The 25,982-nt window shown below is 39.0% G+C and overlaps 2 protein-coding genes across 6 annotated transcripts; both read right to left on the bottom strand.

Moving 5' to 3' along the window:
• Nucleotides 1-6: 6 nt before the first annotated feature.
• Nucleotides 7-14,459, bottom strand: LOC107273830 (elongation of very long chain fatty acids protein AAEL008004). 4 transcript variants are annotated; one of them, XM_015752384.2, is made up of 7 exons: nt 11,912-12,384; nt 11,665-11,830; nt 7,239-7,309; nt 3,813-4,003; nt 1,564-1,701; nt 522-764; nt 79-435 (listed from the first exon to the last, which is right to left on the bottom strand). In XM_015752384.2, exons 3-7 carry the CDS (start codon nt 7,297-7,299, stop codon nt 79-81), a joined length of 990 nt encoding a protein of 329 aa, XP_015607870.1. In that variant the 5' UTR covers nt 7,300-7,309; nt 11,665-11,830; nt 11,912-12,384. The 4 variants fall into 4 exon arrangements, with proteins under 4 accessions (XP_024946897.1, XP_015607870.1, XP_015607871.1 ...); XM_025091129.1 differs by lacking the exons at nt 11,665-11,830; nt 11,912-12,384 and adding an exon at nt 7,693-8,138 and having other exon boundaries at nt 7-435; XM_015752385.2 differs by lacking the exons at nt 11,665-11,830; nt 11,912-12,384 and adding an exon at nt 14,349-14,459.
• A 5,830-nt stretch (nt 14,460-20,289) lies between these two features.
• Nucleotides 20,290-25,633, bottom strand: LOC107273856 (elongation of very long chain fatty acids protein AAEL008004). Of its 2 annotated transcripts, XM_015752443.2 has the most exons (4): nt 25,399-25,633; nt 22,428-22,679; nt 22,082-22,325; nt 21,517-21,995 (listed from the first exon to the last, which is right to left on the bottom strand). In XM_015752443.2, exons 2-4 carry the CDS (start codon nt 22,677-22,679, stop codon nt 21,517-21,519), a joined length of 975 nt encoding a protein of 324 aa, XP_015607929.1. In that variant the 5' UTR covers nt 25,399-25,633. The 2 variants fall into 2 exon arrangements, with proteins under 2 accessions (XP_015607930.1, XP_015607929.1); XM_015752444.2 differs by lacking the exon at nt 25,399-25,633 and having other exon boundaries at nt 20,290-21,995.
• Nucleotides 25,634-25,982: the final 349 nt, after the last annotated feature.

Here is a 25,982-nt window from a genome sequence, read left to right on the forward strand (position 1 = left end):
GGGGGGGGGGGAGGGGGTGGCGGCGGCACTGAGACGCGACAATAAGAGATCGCCTCGTCGGCAAAAAGAGAGCGGGCCTTAGGCAAGCTTCTTCTCCGTATTGTTATTCGCCACGTAACCGTTGTTCGTTCCATTGCTGTAACAGCTGTTGTACTCCTTGTTGTAGATCGTCGCGTAGGAAGACACTCCGTTCTGCCTTGGCTCCTCGAGGACGGGCATGCAGGCACCTGTGTTACCGGTATCCTCCTCATCTTTGCCGCCATGTTTCCTCGAACCCCTGCCAGACTTTGAACTGTATTTCGTCTTGTAGAAGTCGGAGAACAAGCCGAGGAAGAGAACACCGTGAAGACCGATCCAGATCATGAAGCTACGTGGATAATCACATTCAGTGAAGAGCAACTGGAACTGGTGGGTCATGATGAGAACGAATTGCACCTAAAATAACCAAGATTAGTCGTCATTATTGAATATAAGTAACCAAAGAGAAATATATATTTTAAAAATCACTTCGGATTCCTCACCATTTGCAATGTGGTCAAGTACTTCTTCCACCAGATGTACTTCTGGTATTCTGGTCCCATCGCTGCTACCATATAATAAAAGTACATGATGATGTGCACGAAGGTGTTCAGCAAGGCGAAGAAGGTGCTGTGCCCACCCGGTGCAAACTTCATACCCATCCACACGGAGAACGGCATTACACCGTGATGAATTACATGGAGGGTCGACACGTGCTGGTTCTTCTTTCTCAGAATGAAGAAGAGCTGAAATTTAAATATAGGTAATTAAGGTGCCATTAAATTTTGTCTCCTTTTTTTTCCCCCCCCCGCTAATTAAACAATCAATCATTGCTACATAATTGCTAATTAAAAGAACACTACATCAATGTTGTCTGTTACACCTCTTTCTCTATTTCATACCCTAGCACCGCTTCACGATCAAAGTACGTAATCGGTACAAGAGTCAATTATGGGTCAAGAAGCAAAACCTTGAGAGCACTTGGCTGAAGCTAGATTATTAGCTGGTTACCAACTACGTAGCTTTGACCAGAGCACAGAAGAGCCCGTGAAGCCGTTTGTCGCGTCGCCGTAATTTCCGGGTCAAAAGTTCATCCGTCCTACATACAGGTGTCTATGATTATTCCATAGCAATTTAGCGCATCTTCAACTTTCATTGGCTCTTTTGTCCTTTGCGACGATGGTCGGTATGCTATTTCAATATTACGCGAGCGTCAATGTAAACGTAGACGCGTATCCTTGGCAGTTGTTTCCGCGAGGTGTAATGCGTAAATGAAAACCATCGTGCGGTATCGAATCAAGGAAAAATACAAGAAACTCGTTTCCCATTATAAGATATGCGTCTGGTGTCTATTACTCCCGTTTACAAAGTTCTTCGTGCAACATGATTGACCGATGATTAATCGGGGTCGTCAGGCCGAGTAGAGAGAGGAGATCACGTGATCGTCTTTAAGAACATTCGAAATTTCATAGCCTCTCGTGTACACCTCGGACGCTAAATGTTAAAACGAAAAAAACTTTTAGTTTGCACAAAATGTTTTCTCACCGTGTCGAAGAATTCGGTAAATTTGCTGAAATAATACCACCAACATGTGTTAGCCATTCTCAGAGCCATAGGGTTGTTAGAGTAATCGACTGGCTGACACCGGAAACTGTAGCCCCTCGCCCATCCGCTCATCAGGTACTGAAAAATGAAAAGAAATCAAATAAGTAAATTACAATGAATTACGCATCGTTCGATTAATTTAATTACGTCGTTAGCACCGTAACAGTCGCTAAACAAAATTGAGTCCACTGACATTTAAAGAAATTTCGTCAGACTTCAAAAAAAAAAAAAAAAACAATGTTCCAAGATACGTGACAAGCAACTATTTGTCTCTCGCGGGATTACAACGTTTGATTATTCATGACTTTACATATCTGTTTAAGACTTTCAAATAATATGTTAACACTAAACGTACCATTGAGCGGTCATTTGGCCGTTTTAAAGTAAAAAATACGTTTATAAAAAATTGTCGGTAGGTTTAGTGTCAATAGCGCAGACTACACAAGACTTGTTAAATCTTATAATCTAATGAATTCCGTCAATGACGTCCACAGTAGGAGTAAAAATATGAAAAAACGTAATATCAGTTATTAAGTGTGACTTGTAAGAATTCGCATACAATTGTAAACATGCATCGCAATGACTTATGCTAAGTCATATTATTTATCTACCTCCTGTCAATACATATCACCTAGAAATATGTTTACTGTGCAAGAGTCATTATGATTCCTGTTGATTGATCAAATTTAGTCACTTTCTTTTAGCGTCTTCAACATAGGGATGGCGACAACGATAATGATTACAGTCATGTGTCCGATGTTCGAGTGAGTAAAATATTCTCTGATTTACATATTGATGTCACAGCTACGTAATTGCATATTTTCGTATGTCAGGCCGTAGAACAAGAGCGTGCGAACGAGTGCAACGAATAACATTGAGAAATCCAAACGCATTAATTGGACAAATTCTAGAAGAACAGGCGCATCGAACTCAGTTTAATAAATGCAACGAAATCCTGACAGACAAACATATTTTACTCGCTCGAGTCCTAACAAGGCCGCAGTATAAATGTATCGGAGCGAGTTATGTGTCAAGGTCGATTTGCACTTAACGACTATTCGCGACGCTGCACCGCCATGAGCTTTTCTAGTCGATGTACGCGTCAATAAAGGATCATAAGACAGATACGATCGACGCTTAGTTTAAATTAAGCCAAAAAGCCTGAATTACATATTAGGATTACATGATTTACGGTAACATTCTTCGCGGTTCAATTTTACATCCTAAAACCTATTTACTCCTGAAGATGAAGTAGCGAGCTGTGAACGAGCTGTCGTCAACGTTTCGCGAAGGCTCAACGGATATCCGGATCGATCTACGTGCATTGACCAGGTAAGAGACATTCGAGAAAGACCAGAAGCGCAATACTGAGGTAGGTACCACTTCGAATAGCCTCCTCCACATGCTTGATCACACCTCCTCATCCTCCTCGTCGTGCACCTTCTCCTTTTCTACCGCCGGATCCAAGAAGAGCAACTCATTTACACCGGCGTGAACCCGACCAGCTACTATGCAGTTAACTAACCAAGGAACTAGCTCACCAGCTAACAAGTTAAACAGTTAATTAGCTGATGAAGCATGGAGGATGTAATCTAGGAAGATCGCGTGGACGTCCTTAGGGACGACAAATGAGATTACGTAAAAGTCTGGCAGGACGTTGAATTTAAAGTGTCGCTGCGCGTGGTTTCATCGAGGACACAGATATAGGATACGCGTATAACATTGATTAAAAATACGTTAGAGTAAAGCGCGACGAGTCTTCTGCATCTTAAGCGTCAAAGATGGCGTACAGGATACGTGTCTGCATCATCGAACTTTTTCTGTCGTTCAATGCTTGTCTCGACTGTCCGGATATAAAATTGGTAATGCTTCAGCCATCTGGGACGTAGACCTTCGCACGGAGACGCAGTGACTATAACGTACAATTACTTTAAGATAGGTTAAGCTAGTTTACGCTATATACAATAGGTTACATACTTCTTGAACGCTCTGTATCTGCACCCGTACGTGCTGGCAACTGTCGCATGCGTGTATAACTGTACAACAGTATGCACGCGACATGCTAAACGCGCACCGAATTCGATCCATACCCCGTTAAATATGTAGGTTGCGAGGTGGTTATGGGATCACGTGGCTGTTTTCGCTACTGTAGGGATCCTGGACCTTTTGGGCTCATGAGTGAGTCTCACCTCGTAGAAGATCCACGTGGAGAAGAGGGTCTGAATGAGATTGTAGGCGATGAGTATCCCACGCAGGTCGAATGGCTTTCTGTTCTCCATTAACCTGGGTCCCAGAACCCTGCTGAAGTATGCGTATGACAGACATATCGCTACAGTGGGGAAGGGGCTGCTCATCATCGCCCAATCGTTGATCCTGGGATCTAAAAAAAAATACAGATCACTTAGTTACTTGACATTAAAAATGTAAAAGAATCGCTTATAATTAATAAATAAAAAAAAAGCAAGGATCAACATTTAAATTAATATGTATAAATTGTATTGTCTCCAGGAAGGCGAACAAGGTGGAGCTACCCGGTGGTGATGGGAATCACGATGATCATGGAGACGGGAACGACGCTAGAAGCGATACGTGGCACGGCGGCGACCTGAAAGCCATGAACGGAGCGATTGAAATGGAAATAGATGAGGTCAGGTTGGGTCTAGGTTTTCCATGCGAACCGATGCCACGCAGATGTCTGTGCAGTTTCTGTGCTCGAGTGCCTGTGAGTTTTGAGTTTCGAGTGATTGGGAGCTGTCGAGTGAGCATGAGTGACGTCGGGGACGCCTTGCGCATATCCGACCTAGTGCAGATCATTTCGCTTCGTTCCACCTATTTCCTGGTAACAATGCAGTAATTAGAGGCAGGGCTCGGTAAGGGTAGAACAATGGCAAAATGTGGACTGCCCTTAGAGCCTATGAAAAATGTGTATTAAGCCAGCACTCCGTTATACATATCACTATGCACTTTCTTCATATATAATTCTTATTCCTTATCCCTTCAGCTTTCTATTACTGCACGTACTGTCCTGCGTGTACTAAATGAAATATATTTAATGAACATCTTCAATCTGAATGTGCTTCTGTAAATTCCCTCTTCACACAGTAATCTATACAGACTGGTATTAGAATGACGTACGTCGGATCACAGATACATAGATCCTCACTGGTATCATTTACCATTAATGAGTTTGCACTGTGCCATCGGCTCATTTACATTTTTATCATACTTGCAGTCATTCTATGACAAGTGACCGATGTCGTTAGAATAATAATCGCGAAGGTTATCGTGAAATTTGAGAAACTTGAAGAGGACGATTTTCAGAAATTATTTGTACGTAATAAATACGCAGATAATGACGTACTCCCCTTTCTAAAAAGGAACATCAAGTTTTCATGTCCCAATAAATTATACACAAGGTTTTCTTCTCTATATCAGAATGCTCGATGAATATTTTATCCGGTCACGTCCTTCCAGGTCGCTGCGGGCAGGTAAATCGCCTCGAATATTTCCAATGCGACGAGTAACGCAGAGAAAAGCACAGGATTATGAGATTTCGAACTAATCGTAAGAAATAATCGCACGCCCCTGATAACGTCCGACGGAACGAAGTACAACAGTATCTCCGACGATTAATAATTTAATAAAGTCTTCTAATCTGCTGTCACCGGTTGTTCAATGTCCCAAGAAGTCAATCAAGCGGCACAACTGTTGAGCTTGTGATAAGGGTTAATATCGCGAAAAAAAAAAATTATAATACAAGTCATGAATCAGCTGGCCCAATTCGTCACCATTGAATATTTGTTATCGTACACACTGAGCTGTTTTCATGAGCCTGTTACTTTTTTTAAGCGCATGCCGCCTTATCGCAAATACATTTTGAGGATGACGTGTAACTAATTGTGAACACAGACCGTCGACTTGCTGTCTGGTACGGATCTATTTGATACATGATACATGATCTCCGCTCTTTTTAAATCTCTACCGCAATGCAGCGCGGCGCTGGTGAAGCTTATGATTAAAAATTCAAGATGGCCGCGCCCGTACGACCAGGCATCTGCAATCGTTTTTGATTGACCCATACCGATTACAAAAACGCAAACGTATTCAACGTACTATTTAATCGATATGTTCTCGAGACACGAGCACCGTTCCGAAAACGTCACGACGTCGCGTCGGCCGACGTAGTTTATACGTCGGGAAGGAGCGAAATTTCTTCGATGGCGCAACGATGCTGACTCCGTGCCGAGCAATTTGCTGGAATAGCTGGAACGCTCGAATGCTCGGTAACCAAAAGTTCCTCCCTGAGAGTCGGAGCCGGCCAGTTGAAGTATCATCGGACGAGTAACAGAAAGTCTCTTTCACTGATTTCCATGAATCCTTGACGCACATCGTTACGCGAGAAGTCGTCTTAAGACATTTTTTCTTTTTTCCTAATAATACCTACAAGAAATAACCTTCGTACAGAAATTCCTTGTAATTACAGATAAGCATTACCCGTAACCTAACCTATCCGACTGCCTGTGTACCACCTCGTCTTCAAGAGTACATCGAGCGAAACGAATTTTCACTCGGCACTCAAAGTTCGGTGAAAGCGGCTAAATAAGCAACACCCGTTACAGCACGCAATGCCGGTTCGCGCGCATACCTTACGGATTCTCACAGGAACTTCCTTCGCATTGCCAATGGGAACGATGACATCGAGGACGTCATCGTCGTCATCGAGACGATTGCGCAAAAGGCAGTCACGGGTTAAACCATTGATCGAGGATCGATATTGGCTCCGGGTGACCGAGGTATCCAATCGACTAAAATGAACTCGGCCTAAGCCAACTGTGCGAGTGGCGACCAGGATGAACTTATTTTTTTTTTCTTTTTGAAAAATCGACCGTGCCGTATACCCGGTGCGTAGACTTAGACGGCATCCTCATGAAAACTTCTCTTGATCCACTTTCTTCGGACGACGTATACGTGGCCTTACGCAATCTTTTATTTCTCTTTTGCTCTTCTCAAGAATGCACTCTCGCCCAATTTTACCGGGTACCCATGACGCAGACATGTCCTTCGGTGGTCTGTAGGAATCTTTCCAAACTTTTCCATGAACGTGGTCCCGGGTTGGTTACAATACGTACAAGCATTCCGATAATTTCACTTATTGCCACACTGACCTGAAGCATTAGTCGAATTAACCTATAAAGTTTAATCTGATTAACCATTGTACTTTGCATCTGTGTTTCCGAACTTGGTACAACCTTCATCATACGTCACAGCTCGTGGTACATCGCTGGCGTAACGTTCTATTGATATAACACGTAAAAATGTATTGTCGTACGGTGCGGATGCGACACGTATTCCATTTCGAAAGTGTTCCTGTAGATTATGGTCAGTATAGGAAAGCGAAGGCGATGACGATTTCATAAGGTGGTACGTGTAGGAGGCGTGCAAATAAAAAAAAAAAAAATGATTCCTATACAAGAAGATGGCCGTGATGACCCTGAGGACATAGGATAATTTTGCAATACGGGTCTAGGATGAAGATGAATAATTGAAAGAGGTTATGTTTTCAAAAAAGGAAAAATATGTTTTTGTAGAAAAACAAATTTTTTCTTCAAACTCACCAGACTTATTGTCCATGAGGTCCCTGTAACCGTGCACCAGATCTGCCACTATACTCGTCATCTTGATGTTTCTGTAACACAAGGGTAAAAACAATTTTTATAAACAACTGTCACGTCACTCCTAATCAGAAGCTTCAGAACGTGTTATGAATCCACAAGTGCAACGGATCTTATGAATAAGGAAAAAGATTGATTTCAATGAAATTTTGCATATGGCGCAGATTGATATTTTCTTACTTAACGTCTGTGAGTTTAACCTGGTATTTCTGTACGGTACCAGAAGACGTCAAGTTATTTCGGCATACGCGCGCAATTCTTGTGCAATAGCTACCAAGTCGCAAATGCACAAGTATTCAAAAATTTATTATGATCAAACCAGACGAACATCGACATGATCGAATGATTTTATCAATTTTTATAAAAAAAATCTTTTCCTTTAACAAATAATACGTACAGATTGCTTTGCGTTAATTTTCCAAAAAAGAAGAGAATTAAATTCGTGCAATGGCGTAGAGAGTAGCAAACATATTCACGACCACTTCGGGAACCTAGAAAGACACGTGTTCCTCCTCCAGGAGACGAACCAGGAATAAGAAACAGGAATACAGGCTGTACCACGTGCCTGCGTATACGCATAACAGAGTAATGCAGCGCGACGCTTATCATGAATGGCTTGTAGACAGGCTACTGGTATTTAACGATAGAATGTATCTCCTCCGTGTTCTATTAATATCGAGCACGATAAAATATGCAGGGAGACGTCCGCAGTCGTCAGAACGTTCTGGCTTAATATCATAGAATATTTCAATAGATTAAAAAAACCCCTTAAGCGTGCCATTGCCAGGTCGACATAGCGTCACGATATTACGATAGCAAACCAATAAAGTCAAGTCTGAGTAGTCACTTGTTTAATATCTAAAAGCAAAGGGGGGGGGGGGAAATCAATCCAAGACTGTAAACCGAGGCCAAAACAATTTCCTTGCGGTTACTTGCTATTGTTTCATGACCAAAAAAAAAGTGCTCTACAAGAAAGCCACTAATAAGGCATGAATATCGCAAGACAAAGGATCTACGATGGTTTCCCTAAGAAATATGTAGATTTGAAAAACAATGCAAACCATTCAGAATATTCAATGCCGGTTCGCAAGTATCAGCCAAGTAATAGGACAATGGCGTAAGTACAGTATACACAACGCTCGCGTAACCCTGTGTCCCGTGTCAGCAAACAAGTATTTAGTTACTTTCTCGGAGTTCTTTTTTCTTCGGAGTACCCAGCCAACCTTACATAAGAGGAATCGTCGATCGAGAGAGGTTTGCCTAGGTGAAATGCGCCTAGATGACTCGCGAGACGACGGGGACCAATGCCGCTGAATACCAAGCGGACCTGTCCTCATCCTCTCTAGCGAAAAACCCCAGACATAAACTGTCAAGCAGAAAAGAGGCAGAGAAACTAGAGAGAAAAAAAATAAAAGAAAACCACGTGACTCTTCCCTGAGCATGACCGATACCTTTATTCTCGGTTCCTCTTCTGCTTCGTTACTCCGAGCAAACTATCCAGTCCCTTACTAGTTTTCACAAATAATGCGTCATCGTAACTGACGTCGTGACGTCACTTCCTCGACTTGACATCTATGACGTTCAGTGACGTCTCTATTATCTCATAGGTATCGCTATCTTTGATCTTTAACTATAACCTGAATATTGGTAATATTCTGTACAGGAAGTCAAAGACTAAGTAAAATAGCTAGAGGTAAATGGAATATTAAAACGAAAAATAAGATAATATAACAAAGAGATCCTCCTGCAGAGGGACGTTAACGATGCAATTTCGTTAAATGAAAAGCGCTTGGTAAGCCGGTTAGGAGAGGCTCGTTCCGGCAAATGAGTATGCTCATATACAGATGGGCAAACGCGTGAGCTAATGCTCATGTGACTGACAGTATCACGATAGTCAACGCGCGATGAGTAGACGCCAGTTGTGTGTCGTGTGCCTTTCTCGTATGATTGTAATCCCAGGCGCACGTGCGTTCCCTGCCTGAAGGAAGCGTATACGTGCTCGATACGCATGTGGGTCGCCGCTCGCGTTTCGTATATCATGTGGCATTTTGATATTGATTTTTTTTTATGCTCGACTTCCACAGCTCTCGTACAAAGCATCAAGCAGTTTGGTGAATTAGGTTCCTGGGTGGCAAGGTGACTGGGTCTCTGGAAGACAGTACCACAGTTCAGCACAATATAACCTGCTTTAAAGTTCTGATACGGAGACTGAGGAAACTGTTATCAGAGCCTTCATCCTGTTCTCGTCTTTTTCGATAAACGCGTTAATCATCCATGAGACTCGGAAGTCCTCGATAAACTCTGAGGAAAGAAAAAAAATGTTCAGAAAAGGTTCACCCCGTACGTTGACACCGCGAATATTCGAAAGCCTCAATTTCAAGTGAATGGAAGTGTCCGACGGGGTCTAGTCCAGGTACTTTGATACTATTGGAACTGACTAACTTGAGAAAAATATAAATCACTGCATTAATTTTACGGAAAAAGGAAATTTAAAAAAATCAGTATTTTACATTTTTCTTCCGGAACCTTTCGCAGTCTCTAATAGGTGAATTTTAGTGACGATCATTGTTACGTCACGCAATGATAATGCATCAAGGCGGCCGTATGATCAGGCTGAATTTTTACTTGATCTCTGTTTAAGTTTATGATGGTACGAGACAGAGAAAGAAAGAGAGGGGGAGAGAGAGAGAGAGAGAGAGAGAGAGAGAGAGAGAGAGAGAGAGAGCGAATATTTCTCCTCGAATATCAGGCCACGCCTCCGTCTTCGTAACAGCGTTTTTATGCAACGTTTCCAATTGCTTCGACGTCCACGTAATTCCGTGGCTGGTGTGTTCGTTCCTTGAATGTCTGTTAAGGAGACTATATTTCTCCTCGAATATCAGGCCACGCCTCCGTCTTCGTAACAGCGTTTTTATGCAACGTTTCCAATTGCTTCGACGTCCACGTAATTCCGTGGCTGGTGTGTTCGTTCCTTGAATGTCTGTTAAGGAGACTAAGAGTTCTCACATGGGAGTCAAGTAGGAAGGGAGAAAGTACGAAGGAAAGTCCCTCATGGTATCTCGGGCGCGTATCTTCTATCTCACTCTGTCTCGCTACGTCCAACGCTTCCAGTCTTCGCCGGAAGCGCCATGCCGGCTGCACCGGAAGTTAATCTGTTATACAAGCGCGTTACGTTGGCGTGCTACTTCTTAGGACGAAGTTCAACCTGGACATAAGTTTACGTATTTTCGGCAGAGTAAAGGTGCGAAACGCGATTTCAGCTAATTACGCTCGAACTTCCATTAAAGAAAGAAAACGGAATAACGATATCGTGGGAGCGTCCAACTCGGTTAGCTTAGATGAAATGAAATTCAAAATCAGTTATAACGGTTAAATGAGCTCGTTAATTAACATGATTGCTAACAAGTCACACGAATTTTTATATCTGTGTTCGGTTGTCGTGGGCGTTTTTGTAATTATCATAAAGCTTGTGCTGCCAAACGATTTGTGTGCTTTCTGTATAGTGTAGAGTGTTTAATTTGTGAATTGTTTCAAAGGATTCGTATAAGTAATCGAGTCAAGTAAATTAGTGCAAATTGTAAACAACGCGTTTTTTAAATAACGTTAACGCTTCAACATCGCTTTTATGAAAATGAATCGTAAGCAAGTGTGTATGGTGGACATAACCATCGCGTACTATATAACGATATGGATGCAACCAGGACCAAGACTAACGCAAGGCGGTACAGTCAACGAAATTACTTTTCCACGTTACTCGATGTCAAAATCGATTTTCTGAGAGAAAACGTTTGAGCGGCGACAACGCCGCTGTCGCCAGTGTCTCCGTTGTCTTTTCCTTTCTGGGGAAAGCATGGACATGCTCTTCCTCATACTTGAAATACTTTAATAGTTTTGTATCACTTTGTAGAGGTTGTCAACGTCATTTGAAATGTTCGAGATTCGAATTAACCCGCCGATACGGTCGGAACATGACAATTGCGAAACGTGATAACAGCTAACAGCATTGAGAAAATAAAAAACGAGAACTTGTCCGGTGGCAAACAAGTACTCAAGCTTAAAGTAGAATCTTGAGGTAACTGAGAAGAAGCGAAAGTGGATGCGGAAGTAGACCAACGAGAGCACTGGAAACTATGAAAGTACGATGTTAATTAGGAATATAACGAGATGATACGGACATAGCATTAATTGGAAGAGGATTTAAAACATTAAACAGTTATGCGAAGTCAGATGAATAAAACCATTTCCAAGCGCTGACTCAACGAGCGTCCTAACCTCAATCTTTCGATTCTAAAACCGTATTCACGCAACTATTTCGACACGCATTCACAAATATTTCGAGCTTTACACAAGGACACCTCGTTACACCCACCTGATCAGATGCTGCTTCTGCCACACCGTTAAACTCTCCTCTAATTCACTCCTCTTGTCACCTTCTCCGACACATAAACTCCTTCGTGTCGTTCCTCTCGTGCTCCTGTTTCCAGCAATTCCCGGTGCTCGTTGTACTCGCGGCCAACCGGCTTCACTCGACCAGACTAAACGTACGTTAAGCGTCAACTGGCGTCAACGACTGCTTACCCGTAGAATTTCCGCAAGGCACGGAAAAAGTTTATTACCTCGACGAACAGTTACTGACTTCTGCCTCAGTCTTCACTATTGAATCTCTTTGATTTTTCTCACAGCGATGATACAATCCACAAGAAGGACATCGAGTGTCACGAATTTATTTATTATCGTCAACGATGTCCACACGGTGTTCGCAATTTTTGGACAGGCGGGCGGTCGGTCGGTCGCTCGAATCAACTAACTAATCAGCCAACGACGAACACGCTTCTCCACGCGGCCGCACTTAACTGACGGGCTTCGTCTTTTCGCACGGACTATCGGCTGCCACTTCGCTCCGGCGATTTTCGTATAGGCGACTCACCTGCCCTACCCCTGCACGATTTTACCCTACCCTGACGGTTATGCCGCTTCACGTTCCTACGTCCGTCCGTCCGACCGTCCGTCCGTCTGTGCGTACGTACGCGTCAGTACGCGTCGCGTCGCGCCTCGTATTTGCTCCCTCCAATTCCCACCAGGAGACACTACATACCGAAGCTAGAAGCAACCTCTGCTTGGATCACCTTCGGATAGCTTCGGATGGATACGGCCATCCTCGGTTTATTTCGGTATTATCTTCTGTTACTTTTCAACGTTTCATTTTGTGTCGGACTGTCCTTTTCTCGTTGTCGGGCGCGCCTTTAAATAGGGATGAGTTCTTTTTGCTTCTCTACTAATATTTCTTTCAGCTTAGAGTTATTTTTTTGTGGAAAATTTATTATTTGTTTTCCTTGTTCTATCCAATGCTTTTCTTATGGGTACGGAAGATTTATATGGTATTTCGTCAGACCAATATAAGGAAATTGTTATCGGACTGCCATCTGATATTTCACTCGGCAACTAAAGGTATCTAGGGATATTCATTGGGAGGAGTAAAGTTAGCTCCACTGCGCATCCTACTGCGCATGACGTTGGCTATCCTGTACTTGACCTAAGGCATTTCCAGGGTTTATTTGCGGTTATGCAAAATATATTCAAAAAAATATTTAAAGAGGAATTCGTGTAATAGCTTTCCGATTATTCAAGGTTTTACTCTGCGTCAAAATACCTATATTTTTAGTTCTAGTCATCATAAATTTTATTTCGAATCTTCTTAATAAATTGATTCTTGATAAAAAAAACTGTATTTCCAATTCGACAAAGATTAGTAACTTTCCAAAGGAACACAGTATGACTATATTCGAGTAAAGTTTAATAACGATTCGTTATTCGACGATTCATAGAATATTTCCTATTAGACTACCAAATACAACATATTGCGACGCGTTTTCAGGAATTCCATGACGTATACAATAGTTCATTAAATGTCATACGTCGATTTTAATTTCAATCTTGTATCACTATATTGTCTTTAAAAAAGCTAACAACTGAATCTTGAATAATTATTCTAACACGTGTTAGTAATTTGCGTAAACGCTGACCCCTCTTGTTATTTCATTATCCAAAATATCGTGGAATGGCAATAATCAAGAATTCTTTACTTCCAGATAAACCCATTCTCAGGATACCAAATGACGTAATTTATAATTACAATAAAAATAAACAATATTTAAAAAGGAAAAGAATTAAACAAAATTATCATTTGATTATACGTTATCCCACGATAATCGCGCGTCTCAAATTACGAATGTAATAATTATTCATTCGCGTCATACCGACGCATATACATGCTATCGAAATCAAAACGAAGCAGTACATACAGGGTGAGCAACGGGGTAAAAACATGGGGTTATTCGTCTATTGCATAAGTTTTAATTTCGGTAATATATGCAAATATAAACCTAACTCATGTATAAGTTTGTCAAATGTAAATAAACTGCTAATTGGTACTCAACGACACTCACTACCTTGTCAGAAGTAACTTTGCCAAAGAATTGAAAATCCAATTGCCATTTGAATTTTCGTTTCGTTGCGTCTATGCAAAATCAAACCAACATAAATGTTCAGAATATATCTCGCGTGCTGTTTGCCAGATATTCGACTGTTGCGAAATATCTCGATTTCTGTAGAAGAAAGCGCCAACTCGAGTGGAATGAATGAGCGGCGAAGAGCATCGAGGAACATCAACGAGCGTCGATGAAGAGCAAGAAACAAGGAGAGTAAATCTGTCCGACCGTAAGAGGCCTGCGCAGACGTTATGCAAGTGTCAGTGGAAGCCATGGCGGTCAGCGAAAGTAATCTTGCCTGTTTTGAATGGCCATGGAATCCGCCACATCGTCGTTCAACGGTTCATTTCTTCCTTCTCGCAGCTGTTTTGCAATCGGGATTTTCTAGTGTCAAATTTATATGGGCAATGACTCGGCAGATATCGTGCACAGTTATTTACGTTAGTTTGTAACGTTATCGAAAGCATTTTTGTGCAATTTTTATAATCTCAAGGTCATCGTAAACTACGATATAATTGATTAAATTCATATGTCAAATTTACTTTGAGTAAACTAACTTACGTACCTGTTTTGAAATTCTTCAAGCTCATTCAAAATCACTCGAGTCAGTACGACACTACGTTACTTCTCTAGACGTCACTGCGAAGTGGCATATTGCGCACTGTCAATTCCTTTAATAAACAAATCGGATGCCCGTCAGAATTCCAGTTTCCGCTATTCGATCACGTATCATCGTTTACAAGGATGATCGTTAAGAGTGGACGCTCGTGAACTTTTACCCGTGAACTGTACTGCAATTATTTATACCAAATATTGCATGTCCGAGTATGTGTTAATTGACGTGGGCATTAATTCCACTTTGCACTTTTGCCCAATCCTCATTTTTAATTTATTTTTACCTTTTTGCAGTGTTTTTTGTCTCATTGCAAACCTGTTATGTTTGAAATCCAAAAACGAATTTATATTGGTCAATATTTGAGGTTATATCTTGAACTTTTATATTTTTATAAAAACACTTTACGTCAATCGATTTTTTGATATTTCATAAATGACAATCATAAGAATTATTACTTTTGGAATAACCCAAACATTTGCCAGCTCGTGAAACCCGCGAACTCGGAAATCCTTGAATCAAGATAAAAAAATTAAAAATATGTAATTTTAAGAATTTCATTTTTTCTACCTACATAAAGACATATGTCTAATTTACATTCTCTACGTCAGTTTCAAGTGTAATGTTGCTTTACTTACAATTAACTCTCTTTTTTTTTCTCGTCGTTAATTGCACACAGATCCTGCATACCGGCCGAGTAACAGACGATAATTTTATCATAAAATATAATGATTTCTTCAAGCATTCGTTCAACGACTAATTCGTTGTTTATTTTTTTAGCAGTTTTGCATATTTGCTGACGCGCAAAGTCATTTCCGTCCTCAATATTCTTCTTCGTTGTTTAACGATACGAATACGTGCAGCAGTGTCGTCCATCCGCATCCAAGAGTATTTGTCAATCGTTTTCGTCCATTCGTTAGCAGATTACCCTGAGGTAATCACCGTGTGGGGTTAATTTTTTGCGTGCTTGGCGGCATGCGCCACCTCAGCTCCTTCATTATTACGCATTTTGATATTGGAACCACAAGACTTTTCAATTAAATAAAATGACCCAATACACATTACAGGCAATTGCGTATGGGCAATCAGGTGGCAAATTTTAATATATGAGAATCTATCATTAATACCATAAGCACGCTTGACCAACGTGCTAGTAGGAATTCATTAACGGGTAACTCCTCAATATTAATTTTACATATCATTAATGTCTAAGCAGTTGCGAATCTTTCCTTTTTCAATATGCCAGTTTTTTTTAGTATACGTAACCACGAGGCAAATCTGTCCTTTTTTTTCGTTAGTATGTACTGCACAATTTTTTGTAGCATTTTCTTTTTTTTTTTACCACCGGTTTCGGTGTACATTCAATTAGCTTGTCGACCCAAGTTCATCCCGACTGTAGACATTAAAATCGACCTTTCTTCCCCGTGTAACGAGGCACAATAAATCCTGACCCGAGCTGGAAATTTTCTGCGATTCTTTTGACTTATCTTATGATGATCGGTAATGTTTAAATTAGCAAATGTAATATGGATTCGCACTGTGTTCTTCAGTAATAAATGCTACCTCGTTTTTTCACACAATCAGTTAGCAACTGCATTACAAAATCATAAAATTGTTTTATAATTTTTTTTATAAAAAATTACATTACATCAATACGTGCGTCATGCTCGTAACTATGTATTTCGTGTCGTATGCATGATGACTGGATAAAAATTTTGAGTGAATTCAAAATCGCTGTTGTCCCTTCTGATTTATTGGTGTTGAAATTTGTTTGGAAAAAAAATTTGTTTTTTGATAGATTTATATGAATTTCTTTTTTCAAGAAAAAAATCCATTTTGTCTTTCGATTTCAGTTTTCTATATTTATATTTTTTGTACGCATGGTTAATTGGTTTCTCATTATTTATCAAGTTAATGCATTCACATCTTAATAAGTATAACCGTCACACTTTATATTTTATGTTTTTCGACAATGCAGAATTTACATTGATACGTTGTATTATGTTTATCGTGAATTTGATTTACCCGCCAAATATTACAGCATTACGCGCTATGATTTCCTGATGTAACATGCATTCTCAGCCAAATCAATTTTCAGTGCGTTTACGTTAAACGATAATATTATGACTTCATGAGCGTGTATCAACATGGAGGAAACGAATTAAGTCGTATATACATACCTATGTGCATATGTTTCTATAAGCATAAAACAAGTCAAGATTTTTCCACAAGGTAACTTCCGTAGTTACAAGATTAATTTTTCACTTCTTTTTGTTCTTATGCGCTAAGAAATTCAAGGACATTTTGATGTCATTAAGGTTGTCAGTGTAGGAGATAATGATGCTAAATGACATCTTCGGCTTATATCGGGACTGATATTCCGCGAGGATACTGTTTTTCAATATGGTGGCGGATCACAATACACTTAATGGGATATTGTGAAGGGGAAATAGGATGGAAGAATCGCGTTCCTTAAAGTTTCTTATAAAGCCACTGAATTTGCGGTGTTCGCGAGCGCGTGCCTACACTTTCACCCCAGACCCGGCTACTTTCACTGTTGAAAATTAGCTCTGTCGCATATTGCGCGTTACCTTGCCATGGCGACCTCTTACCCATGATATCCTCTTTAATTTTACTCCGAACGTCCTAACTGGTTGAGATATATTTTTGTATATGCGCTCCAAGATATATTGTGGTCACTTGTATATACGTAGTTTCTCTCAATGCTCATGGCTGTTTGTTAAAGAATATCGTCAGTGCTTAGTTAACGAGGATGAACTTGCTATGGTACTGCGAGAACTTAACCTCACGGCGAAACCGATTGCCAGCGTTAGTGGCATAAGTTTTAATCACGATGACAAGTTTGCATTGTTAATTTCATTTTATCTAGAGGCAAAAAGTATTGCTCGTCAAGGTGATGTCACACGTCACGTTTATTAAGTGCCATAATTAACCCTTTGGCAGTGGCGCCAAATTCGTAACACTGATATCCGTTTAAGAGCCATATTTTGTTAATACAATATATTGATGACCAATATAAAAATATTATTTTGTACTGAACAATTTTCTTGTTTATACATACGGCTTGGAGGAATTAAATTGTTTCACCACTCAAATTCATTGCTAATTAATAAATAAATAATAACGAAAAAAAAATATTCTAGTGATGGTGCGAGAAATTAGTTATCTAGGATCTTTTAGGCCTTCGCGCCAGTGTTGGAGGGTTATACGTTATGCTTGTAGCGATGATAACTGCGTCTTTAAGATCTATGACTGTGTCGCCATCTGTCGGGAATTTTAAGAAGCTCGTGTATCAGTAGCTCCAGCTTTGACTTTGTTTTCAGCTTTTCAAAAAATACGAGATGTTCACTTGGATTGCGTAACCAATTAAGTAAAGGAATGCTTGTGAAGTTGTCTTGTAAAGGTAAACATTTCTTAAGAATTATCATGGGTAGTGGCCCAGTGTCGAGGTCAAATTTTAAAATGCTTATTAAGATTCACTATCGGCAAGACATTGCCTTTATTTAGTATACGTGCAGGCTGGTTTCGTGAAGAGTTTTCATTTGACAGAATTTTCTTTCCAGGAAGTCTGCACAATATATCAAATTGAATAACTATTGAAAAATTTTTCAATGGTAAATGCACCACTACGGCTTACGCTCTGTGCAAGTAAATTTTATCATTCAGAGACGCTACAAGATGAATTCGTACTTTAAACTTTGTCTTCAATATGACTCTACAATAACGTAGATCGATAAGTTGGATATGCGTCGATAACAGGAAGCTTTCAAATTTGCTAAAAACGAGATTTTAATGAATGACGTTTATTTTGTAGAACGAAGGAAATCTTTCATTTATCTACCATCGATAATTATCTTTAATGAGTACAAAATCATTATGCAATCAGTTAGCGATTTTTAATGTAAATTCAATATTTATAGGTAAGTTTTTTGCCTAACAATACAAATATTAGTGTCTAACAAGGATAGATTTTTTTTTAAACAGTTGGTTAAACAAGATGTTGTTTAAATAATTTTTACACTGCTAGTACGATTTTGCAAGTTGGCTTGTAGCGACAAAATAATTAATATAATAACGATCCAAAGAGAAAAAGTTATCAGCAAGGGTATTATGGTCAAGTAAAATATATTTTTAGAATAATTGCAAATTGATTGCAAACAGTATTTTGTAATCACATGTTGTCAGTCATTCTTCCAATTTGGAAAGCCATTTTTCTGCGCAGTACTTCTAGTCCGTAATGCGGCATTGTGATCTGTAGTATACTGTAGAAATAAACAGTTTAATGTAATCATAATTTTCTATAATATAATGTAACGTTTATAGATAGTGCAATTTCGTACGCTCCTTGTGGGCTCCACGTAGTTAGCCCCTCATCTATAACGGATTTGAATGATTTTTTTTGCAATCGTTTGTAGGTGTTTAATATTGCATCCACGACGTTTGATAGTTCATCATTTATTTATAATATTAAAATTAATTTTCTAGGGAATTTTTCTTTAGGTTAGCTCCTCATTCAAATATTTTATATTCGTGTTTTGCCCATATGCAATCGTTTGTAGGTGTTTAATATTGCATCCACGACGTTTGATAGTTCATCATTTATTTATAATATTAAAATTAATTTTCTAGGGAATTTTTCTTTAGGTTAGCTCCTCATTCAAATATTTTATATTCGTGTTTTGCCCATATGCAATCGTTTGTAGGTCGTTCGTAGGTACTTCATATGTAATTGATGATATGAAATAATTGATTCTTTAATCGTAAATAATGAAAGAAATTTGATCTAGGGAATTCCATAAACTGCTTCAAGCGCGCATGCGTGAAAACTTCAATATGTCAAATCACATTTTACATGTACTCATCTGTATATTATTATTAAATATTACAATCCGAGATATCAGATATTTATTAGTGCTCTTTTCTTAGTTCTGAAATATTTACAATTGTACAGTTCAGTATTCACTATTTCATATTCATTAAATTGTATAATTAAGTGGATGATTATAAAGAAAGATCGATCAGTACTCTTAAGGTTATATCATAAATGCAGCAAACGAATGACCGTGGTTGACGCCATATTGATTTCGATTTATTATCCTCGCCGTGTTTAGTCAATTCGCACGTAGTGCTATAGCCACGGTCTTACATACAGGACTTGAAACTCTGGTGGTGGGGGTGGGTCGCCTAGTGAAGCAATTCCGAATAGCCGCATAGAGTCGCTGTGATCGAGTAATCGTATAGACGAGGGACGCGGGAAGCCGGAAGGAACACTCCATCTCTGTCCTATTCGTGGTTTCCACGGTGGCATCGCTTGAATATTGACTATAAGTAGCTACGCGAAACAGTTTATAATGTCTAGCAAAAAGCGTAAATGCCGATAGACTGACTTTGTTAACTGTCTGCACGATTGCAGGTTATGTTTACCTGCGGTACCCGATAACAGCGACACTGTTTGAAACTAAATTGAACCTCAGTAAGCGACCATACCCCCACCACTGAAATTCGAGGAAGTTTCAAGACCTGTATGTAAGACCGTGGCGTCAACTGAAGTTTCTTAGGTAGATCGCAGTGCTCTCCTCAGAGCATTGACAATGTTTCCTTACGCAACGGGCTCGGCGGAACAGTGAGCACTAATATGCCGGAGCCTACGACTAAATTCTTAACAACGATTTTATGTAATTACTATGCTTTATCCCAGAGGGCATAAATCGAGCTCAACCACTTTACAACGATTTCACTGTGCGTTAACCTTTCGGATATATGTAAGTGAGGCTTACTTTCTTACTACTCACTGTCGATGTACTTTTTTGAATGCTGAATATCTTAAATTGACTTCGAATGCATTATTTAAATAATTAAAATGTTAGATTGATTAGCGTGAAGTGTTAATCATCTGTCGGATTTTATTTATATTATTTTCCGCAGATTGACTTTCGAGAGATGTTTTTCATCTATCGGCTATTGTTGACACCATTATCGTTTGTTTGTATCGAGTGTGCTCTCAGTACAGGAGCACTGAGAAGTTGATCGATTTGTAAAGTTACAATAAAGAGTCGTGTTTTATTTACATAAATATAAATATAACTGAAACACTGGATTATGCTCTCCTACGTTATATAGAAAAGTACTTACAACTAGTCTAGGCATTGCAATTGTTTCTTAAATTATACTTGAGACAAGACTTACAAGCTAAATGCATGTCATATTGTCATTTATTTGTTTTTATGACAAAATAACACATATTCGTTATTACGTATTAAATGGATAAGTGAGCTTTATTCGCGAAATTAGAGAACTAAATAAAGACCTTCTTGATTCTTATCCATTTTATCCGTATACACTTGAACAAGTATGAATTCTTCCTATCGTTTATTTCAATAACAATTTTTTTTTTCCAATAGGCTCTGTCTTTCAATTCTTTTATCCTTGCCCCTTTGTACTTTCATTGTTGTCCTCCATGCGCGTCTAATCAATTAATTTTCGCATTTTCAAACTTAAAGATCTATCAATTAACAATTGCACTTTGTGTTTATTCTACTTATTGAGAATAGTCTGCAATACATTAAAACGTTTAAGTGTTATTGTTGCTAAAGCCGTTTCCGCGTCTTATCATCCTGTAAAATACGGATGACTAGCATCGCTGAACCTTTGCAATTGAAAAAACAAAAACTCACGTAGTCGTAAGACAGTATTGCTTCGATTTTGTTCTTTTCTTTTTATCACACTCCATTAATAAAAAGGAATTTAGTCAATCCCTGACTGATTCTCTCCTACGACGATCGAGAGATTGTTCCTCGTCCAGCGAGAGTTGGCAGATTGAATATCCTTGGATAATGATCAGTTATCTCAATTTATCAGATAACCTGCGTGACTTGATTTTGACCATATTCTAAGTCATTGCTTGGTGGATATCATGACGATGCTAGTTATGAAAAATTTCTTACTTCCGGTACGTCATAAGTAATTCCAAAATATAAAAGAATATAAAATATATTACGTGGCGAAATATTCGCTCGAGTCTTGACATGATATTGCCCACAAAAAATTACTGGCAGCAATTTGAACTAATGATGAATCCTAAATGTACGTTAATGATACATCATTGCTTAAAGCTTCTGTTATCAATGAAGACCCTGTTTCTCAGTCCGTTATCAGATATGTATCCAGTGCCCATTTTATACTGATTTGCGTATATGACAGTATTTTTCTTCTCGTCTGCATTAACCCCATTCACAATTCCATTCTGAGAGTATTCCTCATGACGCTTCTTCGCATTGGCAATCTTCAGCTGCTTCTTGTTGTACGCCTCCCGGTAGAAGTTCCTGAAGAGGAAATAGAACATGACAGCATGCATTCCGATCCACCAGATGAAAGCCTTAGGGTAGTTGCAGTCGATGAAGAGAAGTTGAAACGCGTGAATTATCACAAGGACAAACTGGACCATCTGCAGTGCAGTCAGATATTTCTTCCACCAGAGATAAGGTTGGATCTTTGGTCCCAAGGCAGCCAACAAATAATACGAATACATAATAATATGTACGAAAGTATTCAGCAAGCCAAAGAATGAGCTGTGGCCACCTAAATATGAAAAAAAAAATTATTGTATACTTCAAAATAAATATTGTGTCGACGTAATTAATTAAAAAATCATTTGAAAAACATACCAGGGGTAAATTTGACGCCAAACCAAACGGACATGGGCATACATCCATGATGGATAACGTGAAGCGTCGAAATATGATCGTTCTTCTTTCTCAAAACGAAGAAAATAGTGTCGAGAAATTCTGTGAATTTTGATATATAGTACCACCAGCATCCTCTGGCCATCCTCATTGCTAGAGGATTGTTTGAGTAGTCAACCGGTTGACATCTGAACGAGTAATGTCCCCACCACCCGGACGCTAAACTCTACTCAACAGTTAAATAAGAATAATTAGTACCTTGTAAAATTTGCCAAGTCAATATATATCCACATTAAATCTACGGAAACGATGGACGTCATATACATACCTCATAAAATAGCCACGTGGAGAATATAACTTGAAATAGGTTATATACGATCATTACTCGTCTCAGGTCTAATGGTTTTCGATTTTCCATCATCTTAGGACCCAAGACCTTGACGAAATATGCGTACGAGAGACATATAGCTAAGGTTGGAAATGGGCTGCTCATCATGGCCCAATTGTTCACCCTGGGATCACTTTTGTTATCCATAAGATCCCGGTAACCGTCAGCGATGAGCCTGACAAGGTGCGCCATCTGGAATAACAAATTTCAATCAACTTCTCCCGCTCTCCATCGGTTATTCAGGATTACACGTTTGGCTTGATTTCTACAATGTAGTCGACCTCAGTTTCGCATAAAAAATTAAGCTCGGCGATGATGACCTTTGTCGTAGGATTTTCTTTTCACTTTTACCATTTAACGATATCCATTGCACGCTGATACTTCAAGATACAAAATATACTGTAGGATGGACAGAGAAATCAAAGTACGTTATCAACTTTGTACTGCTACCACTAATGTACCATAAAAAATGTTTCACTTTCACGAATCCTAATAAATTAATAACTATTATCTAGAGTTGATAGACATTTCCTAGTCACGCGTGGATTTCAGGAATCTGTCTGATGTATATACACTGGCATTCCTAAGAAAATATCCTGCTTTTCCTTTCACTGAAATTTTCTCGAATATACCAAAACATCTTACGTGCTTTACAGATTCCTGTAATTCAACGTCCGGAAATAATAGTAGGAAGAAAATATAAATAAAGTCAAAGATTTCGAAGACCTGGGATGTAATTGATCTCAGACTGGATTCAGTAGTCTGGTAAAATCTTATAGTAAATTTCTGGTAAATTTTCCACGCCTTTAATGACAGTCCAGTCTAGTCGTGCTGTGATTTCATAACAAGTAGCGACATGAAAAAGAGGCTTCGCCAAAGAACGCAACGGCATGTTTGTACGCTATAAAGAAAAAACTGCGCTACGATTCTGTAAGCACGATCTATCGAACTTGAATGACATCCTGAGGAATCTGAACATAGTTACAAAGCAAACAATTGACAGTTACTTTGTTAATCGCGCGATAAAAGGAAGCAAGAAGAAATTTATGACAAGATAGTACGATGACGTCATAGTTATCTGTAAATGATTTATATTTTTAACGTTCTTTTGTTTTGATACTTGTTTTAAAGTGGCGTGCGTGTGTCGTGATTTCAAATCGGTCGATTGAACTGATCATTGTAGCCAAGGACGCGTTCAGTCAACCGTTAAAACAAAAAAAAAATAATGTCAACGTAAATGGAGTAAAGAAATAAATGTGCAATTTTCAAAATGGAATCGGTTGGATGATGCAAGTGGAATGCATACAGTCAGGGTGCAACCTGGATAAATTAATTGCAATTTGTTGTCGAGCCAGGTGCCTCATGCATGACGATCGTCCATTTATTTATGTAAAAAATATCTTTGTGCTTTTCAGCAAATTAAAAACTATAGCTCGTGTTAGTTATTTTTTTAACAAATTGATATACACAATCTCAATTCAAAATTTCACAGACGTTTTTCAAGTCTTATATATATATTTCACTAAGTGGCATTTACAGAAAATTCAAATTTTCGCAAAGCTAGTAGAATCTTTCAATTTGTGTCATTCGATGACGGATGACATTTTAAAAAAATTCATTTATTCAAAGACACCTACGACTCCGCTCGAATATTTCGATCGAGCTAGCCCGTGCTTTAATGAAGACCCAGGACACGAGTGATACATCGCGGTGGATCTGATCACGAGACTTTTTATGAAATCATTGACAATGCTATCGTAAACTGTTTGTATATTTTATCTATTAACGTCAATACGTTATTATTTAATATTTTTGTCGTAACTTCCTTGACCTTGTTTCAAAAAATTATACTCGATACGAGACACTCCAGTATGTTGAACTGATGCTGTGATCCGGTTCTGGAAACTTCGACTCGATTGAGGTAATTGATAGAATAGCTACAACTGCGTGCGCGCGCGTGTGTTTGTGTGTGTGTGTGAGAAAGAGAGAAGATAGAAAATAAAATACATAAAAAACTATTCCGAGTAGTGACGATGACTTGCGAATTAATCAAAAGTGTATAGGAAGGATTCGTGACCGTTAAGATTTGATACGTTTAAATATCATTTCGGATTTCGAAAATGTTGGGGATTCTAAAAAAATTAAATTTTTATAGCTCAATATTTACATGAAATTAAAGAAAAATATGCAACCATCTTAAACAGACTCAATAAGTGAATTACTTGAATCGGGACAGCCGGAACAGACACTATTTTATTTTTTCAAACTTGAAATTTATTGTTCCGCGAAATACGAATACAAAACCGGTTTTATCATTCCACTTGCACTCTTATACTTAAGCTAGTAGAAAACTGCACCATATAAAATCTACAAGGAGAGTAGGGAACGACAGGTTCGCAGACGCAGAAAACGAGCTTCCCGTGACACTTCCACTACGAAATAAAAAGTCTTTTCAGTTATCAGCAAATAAAATCTCAATAACGTAGAGTATCCCTTATGCGAACGTGAACGTCATTCTATATCTGAATCACGTTCACAGGTAAATAAATAGATAAATGGATCAACGAGTATGTCAAAGTTAACACTAAACCTACCGACATATTATATATACTTATTTCTACCGATGGCTGTCAAATGACCGCTCTTGAAATAAACATTATAGTCTTTTCCAGTTGATTGTAATTAATACAGAATTTAGCATAGTCGTGCAGTAAGTTCAAGAAAAATAAAAACCTGCAGTTTAACAATTTTGGTTAAAGTCTCAAAAGCGGTCATTTGACCGCTCTGGTAGGTTTAGTGTTAAAACTAAATCCAAATTTGTTCATTTATAATCATCAACCATAACGTTATCAAGAAAAACTTTATAAAGTTAAAATCCTTATATTAAATTCAAATAAAATTTGGTACTCACCCTGAATAAAGGTATATCTCAGATCTTCCTAATTTTTTATATACTGTCGTAGTGACGTTCTCTTCTCCGATGAACAGACAAAAATTTGTCGAACACCACGCTTTGACCCACCGATTATGATCGTACCGATCGAACAGAATCGAAGAACAGAAAGAAAATTGTATATGGATTCGATCAGGAGTAATTGTTATCGTTACGGTATTCTGAGACGTACTGAACTAAGTTGGGCCAGACCTGGTCTTATATTGGCTAAGAGTGACACCTACGCTACACCTTAGAACCACGCGAACTGCCTCCCTCCATCAACACTCTTTTACGGTGAGAATCAGTTTGCTAGCCGCACGATGAATTCTTCGCTTGCGTTATCACTCGTGATACACAAGCAGTGGATACCAGTCTTGCCACATGCCATCATGTCCCACCGGTAATATTCCTAAGTCACTCGTTTACTTTCCAAGTCTCGTTAGAAATCCTCTTCCATGTTTATTCAATTATTTATTTCGCTCGGACGAGCGTGACCTAACCTATACGATTTACTATGTTAATTGATACTTTTAGACAGTTAATAAAAAAAAACCTTGACA

The sequence above is a fragment of the Cephus cinctus genome, unplaced genomic scaffold (genome assembly GCF_000341935.2).
Source record: "Cephus cinctus unplaced genomic scaffold, Ccin1 Ccin1_scaffold1847, whole genome shotgun sequence".
NCBI classification, from domain to species: Eukaryota; Metazoa; Arthropoda; class Insecta; order Hymenoptera; family Cephidae; genus Cephus; species Cephus cinctus.